This window comes from Meleagris gallopavo, chromosome 11, assembly GCF_000146605.3.
Source record: "Meleagris gallopavo isolate NT-WF06-2002-E0010 breed Aviagen turkey brand Nicholas breeding stock chromosome 11, Turkey_5.1, whole genome shotgun sequence".
Classification (NCBI taxonomy): Eukaryota; Metazoa; Chordata; class Aves; order Galliformes; family Phasianidae; genus Meleagris; species Meleagris gallopavo.
Window position 1 is genome coordinate 20908881 of NC_015021.2, and position 5711 is coordinate 20914591.

The 5711-nt window shown below is 37.2% G+C and overlaps 1 protein-coding gene across 1 annotated transcript in view; it reads left to right on the plus strand.

The window, feature by feature from the left end:
• Window positions 1–5711, plus strand: part of SI (sucrase-isomaltase) — a 46272-nt gene that overhangs the window by 36419 nt on the left and 4142 nt on the right. The window contains exons 38-43 of the mRNA XM_031555006.1: window positions 1373–1506; window positions 1956–1990; window positions 2082–2198; window positions 3552–3700; window positions 4792–4876; window positions 4974–5030. Coding sequence (XP_031410866.1) covers window positions 1373–1506; window positions 1956–1990; window positions 2082–2198; window positions 3552–3700; window positions 4792–4876; window positions 4974–5030 — 577 coding nt within the window. The remainder of the gene's footprint in view (window positions 1–1372; window positions 1507–1955; window positions 1991–2081; window positions 2199–3551; window positions 3701–4791; window positions 4877–4973; window positions 5031–5711) is intronic.

Genomic DNA, 5711 nt, shown 5'->3' on the forward strand with positions numbered 1-5711 from the left:
GTTGTTGTTTTTTTGCTGTAATTACAGCATCGCTAAAGCTGCAAATCCTGTAGAAAAATAAGTAGTGTCTTATTGATAGCAGCTGTTGAGGCAATTATTGTGGAGCTAGCATTGGAGAGCAGTTCAATTCAATCAGTGTAGCTTGCTAACTAGTATTTCAGTTCAGCATTTTGTGATAATGATTCACAGTATGAGTGCACGGCTGCAAAGGAGCTCCTGTAGGAAACCAGAGCAGCTCTGCATTCCCACACACAGACCAGCAACATGTGCTGGTATTCTTGGTGGAGCAGTTAGGAAGAATGAATTCAGCTCAGCTAACTTTTTTTTTTTCATTTCTATAAGGCCATTTGGTTATCTTTTGGTGGTATTTTGTGGCAATGGCACATTTAAGAATGGCATTATTTAAGAATCTGATTTCTTTTTTTTCTTGATGTTTGAGGAATTGTTCTGGCTGGTGAATTGATTTCCCATCCTTTTGACATGCCACTCAACTTTGGGGGTCCCAGGAGAGCTCTTCCCTTAGTCACTAGCAAGCCAAGGCATGATCCATTGCTGCTTATGCCTTGTTTTTGTTTTGGGAGAGAAGAACAAGTTTCACCATCTTCAGAAAGAAACTAATGCAAATCCTCAATTTAAATCTCTTCTATTTATGAGAAAGTCAGATGAGGTCAGGTTGAGAGGTGACCTAATGCCAAGGCAGTCACCTCCAATGGTTCTGCTTTCTGCTTGCACTGCGTGGCCCCAGTAGCTGGCATGAGATGAAAATGACTGCTTTAATACTCATCCTTCTGGACTAGTCCATGTTGGTCATTTCACAGTCCTTGTCATTTCAATCTTTGAAGGCATCTTGGTGTTTCTGATGTGATCAGAGCTCCATCGCTTGGATTTTTTTTTTTTTGTATACCTTTTTGGAAACTGAACCTATGCTGCCACATTTAGTATTCTAAGTACCTTTTTATCTTCTTGGTTGTAGTATTTTCTTAAGACTATTTTCAACCACTGCTGCAAGTTTTCAGGTTCTGCAATAAATTAATGATGTGCCCTATATACCATACATTGTGTAGATCTATTATATGTGCAAATTAGGCTACATTTATGTTTTCCCAAAGAGCAATTATCTTTAAATGAAAATCTGCATTTCAGTACCTCTTTGTTTTGCCTGTTTGTTCCTAACCATAGGTTGGCTCACACTTGCATTGATTTTCTACATATATCTGAATCAGTGTATAGCCATAAAAAGCATGTCTGGATTGGATGCGTACATATTCATGCACTTTGATATGAAAATATAAGCCCCTATGTTTATTTTCAAAGTAGAGCTTATGTAATAAGTTCTCAGATAACTTATTTCTTTATCTATTTTCAATGTCAGAGCATTGCAGAGTGTCACGAGAGAACGTGGGATTGTCATCACCCGTTCAACTTATCCGAGCAGTGGAAGATGGGCAGGACATTGGCTGGGTGATAACGCTGCAGCTTGGGATCAATTGTCAAAGTCTATTATTGGTATGTAGAAAGAAGAGGATCTGCAATCAGTTTATTTAGTGCAGTAATTCCTTTTTCTTTATTTACTTGCTTTTAGGACACACTGATTTTAGCTAAAAAAAGCTCTTTTGTTTGGCCCTCACAATTCACAGTCAGTTCCTTGTTGACTTCTTTGCTTCTCCACTGGGTCTTGGGGATCTCCTTTATTCCTCTACCGTCTTCCTGCTCCTTTTTCTGCCACCTCCTTTCTTGTCACCTCCTGGTGCTGCTGCCCAACATCTCTGACTTCTGACAAATCAGCTCCCATATCTTTCTGCAGAAGAAAAAACATGACACATCAGAGACACAGTGAAACTTTTTTTTGTTGTTTCTGATTCAACATTATAATATATATTATCTAGCACAGCTATTAGCATATGAAAGAGGAAAGAAAAACAGCTCATAACATTGATTTTTTTTTTTCCTTTCAGGTATGATGGAGTTCAGTCTCTTTGGAATATCATATGTAAGCTAAGGAGTTATTACCTAATATTTAATTTTTTTGATGCTGTATAAGAATTTATGGTATTCCAACTGGATTATTTGTCAAATTTCAGACAGGAGCTGATATCTGTGGCTTCTTTAATGACTCAGAGTATGAATTGTGTCTTCGTTGGATGCAGCTGGGTTCATTCTACCCATATTCAAGGAACCACAATCAGAAAGGAACGAGGGTGAGTTGCAAATTCTTAATGGCTGTGGATGGCTGGGCAATGCAACTCTAGAGACTTGCATGAACATAACATAATCCATCCAGCCTTGAAAAAATACATTCCAAGCAGAATAGAAAAGAACATGTTTGACTCTTCATCAAATAAATAATCTTTATTTTTACATTAGCACTGCTATAAGCCTCCCCTACACCTAGGAAGTTTCATCCCTTCAGAGAAGCTGTTCTTGGATTAAGATCACTTGAAGGAAGAGTATTCTAATTTTGATTTGAGTGAATACAACTCATACATATTTTTCTATTGGCTATTTTGGTTTAAACTCACTGCACAAGGAAGACTGAAATATACTGCATGCTTTTGTGGCAAATATTGTTAATGAAGGAAAACTGACCTTGGTGTTTGAAGCTCTAATTTTCTGTAATTATACAACAAGCATGACTCTGGAGTAACAGTCAGGAATTTAGATACTTTACACATTTCCCACCATCAGATACTGTATTTCTTTAAGAAATAAAGGAAAATAGTTGGCTAAATATAGGCCTGTGATGGCTAAGGACTGTATTATAGAAAGCTGTAAAACTAGATAAGTGGAAAAATAGAAATTGAAACAGTACATAGATTCCAGTTCAAGCTTCAGGTCTAGCAGAGTGGAGCTATTTTTATGGCATATGTCTAATGAATTAGAGTCTCCTTTTCAAAAACTGTGTTCTTTATCTTGCTGCAGCACACCTTTCAATTGGATTTTCAAGCCTTTAAAAATGCAGATTCAGGGTTATCGTGTTGCTTCCAGTCTTACCCAATTTGCCAGGGTATTATTGTTCAATACACTAAATAAAGATTGGAAGTGCTCACTGACATCAGTCACTGGTGCTTTCTTTTTGCAAGTTCTAAGTGCTGCCCTGCAGAAGAGAGGGATAATGAATTACTACACGGGATGCGTTGCGCCTTCAGGACAACTTGCATGAAACATTTTCTCCAGTACTCCCCATAGGTTTTCCTCATCTTCTCCCTTTCTAGTTTCCCTCTTTGGGATGACAGTCATTCCTACTGTTATTACTCTCTCGTAGCCCTTAATGAAGAGCAAATAAGTGGAGGTGCTCTATTTCAGAGAGAGGAATTTGCAAAGACCTCTAGGATTTCCTCAGCTCTATCTTGGTATGCTGATTTTGACACATCTTTGGTAATTACCACTGCTACTAATAGGTTATATGAAGTCATGAGAGTAGAAAAATGGAGGAGATGCTAGATAGGAAGTCCCTTGTGAACATCAACAAATTCTTTGGCTCATTCTTTTCTTTAATAGCTGTTCCAAACACAATAATCTAGTATGAATAACAACAGTTTCCTATCTTTTAGAGGCAAGATCCTGCTTCTTGGAACTCAACGTTTGTGGACATTTCCCGGCATGTGATGAATATCAGATACACTCTGTTACCCTACTTGTACACCTTATTGCATGAGGCCCATGTCCATGGCAGTACTGTGGTCCGCCCTGTGCTCCATGAGTAAGTGCAGTTCCTTTGCCCTTCCTATCAGCAATTTCCTCTACAATTTCTGGAGTATGGTCCTCTTAACGGCAACTTTCTGTTAGTTAAAGCCTTTCTTTTTTTCTTTTCTATTAAAAAAATGCATGAAATGTGAGCATGAGCTTTTATTATTGAGTATCACTTGAACAGAAGTAGTTCTCAGTTTTAAGCCATGCAAAATTGAGTGTTTGTTTAGAAGGAATTATTACGGTTGGACTGGATGATCTTATAGGTCTTTTCCAACCTTGGTGATTCTACAATTCTATTTGTACTTCTGAAAGCTTACCCTTAGCCTCCTGAGGGAAAGCAACAGCAAAGTTTTACCTTTGGTAAGATATGCATAAAATAAAAAAACTGGATAAAAACTTGCAGTATACAGAGATTTTTGGTATAAGCCAGAGGTATGCATGGAAAAGTCTTTTTTTTTTTATTTTTTTTTATTGTCCAAACTGATACAGTGAATCAGAAAATATATATATATTATTAGACACAAAACTTTCTTTGTTCCTGATCAGGAGGAGCAGTACCTGTAAAAAGGTCCAACACCATGCTACATATACTAGATGTCATCTAGTATACGTATGCTTATCTTGGCTGAGAAATATCAAGTTGGTTACATATATTGTCTTAATTTTTCCAAACTACATGCCCAAGATGAAGGTGCTACAAATTTGAAAGTGATTTCCATACTACTCACTATTCCTGATACCTCCTCAGCAAAACTGATCTTCTGAATGTTGTGATATAGATTAAATGAAACATCTATTTGCCAAACTAATGGGGAAAAAAAAATAAGCTAACTAGTACCCTGCATTTCTCTAATAATTTTCACATTAGGATCTTTATGCATACTTGGCAAAGATTAATTATGTATTTAAAAGGAAATAGATAAATAAACGATACATATTTAATCACCTCTCAGTTACTGTTAATACTAGAATAAATACAGATGAGGAAATAGTAGGTACTGAGAATAGCAGATTGAATTACCAGAAATAAATGTCTTGCAGAGGGAACACTTCAGAAAAGTTCAGCGCCCAGTGTATAACTATGGCTCTGTTAATTTGCAGGTTTGCAGAAGAAAAAGTAACCTGGGATATATTTGAGCAATTCCTCTGGGGACCTGCACTGCTCATCAGCCCTGTAATGACTCCGGTATGAAGCACCTAAGTGTATATGAAAATTTTAAAATCTCTTTAGCTAAGATTCCTTTTTGCTTTAATTTCCCTAAAATATGTCTCTTTAATTCCAGGGTGCCGTAACAGTGAATGCTTACTTACCCAATGCCCGCTGGTATGATTACCACACAGTAAGTCATCTTCAGAATTCCATGCATTCTTTACAATGCTCTTCAGATAGCAGCAGGGTCTGAAGCCACTATTTCCCTTTTACAAACTTGTATTTAGTATCAGTTCCTAGCGATACAACAGCTGCGCCCCTTCTTAGTTAATTTCTTATAATAGCCCTTAGTTTCTTGTATTGGAATGCTTAACATGGCCACAGTTAGAAAAAAAAAAGATGGAAATAATGCCTTCAGTTCTTCTATTGACTCAGTTTTAACCCCTAAATGATGAGCACAACTTTTTTTTTATGAGGCGTTGTTATGTTTTAACCCTGATAGGCAACTAAGCACCACGCAGCTGTTCCCTCCCTTCTAGAGTGAGGAGACGACAAAATTTAAGAGAACACATGGGTTGAGCTTAATATGAACAGAAATATGCAAAGCAAAAGCTGTGTATGCAAGCAAAGCAAAATAACAAATTTCTTCAGTACTTCCAGTGAGAAGATAGATGTTTAACCTCTTCCGGGAAGGCAGAGTTCTGTCACACCCAGTGGCTTTTTGGGAAGACAAATGCTGTAACTCCAAATGTCCCCGTTCCTCATTCTTTTCCCCAGCTTAAAAAAAATCTTATAATTTCGTAGTTGTTCTTAAAACCATCAAGTAGGGATGGAATATGTAATAACAATTGCGAAGGAATTTACCTACCAA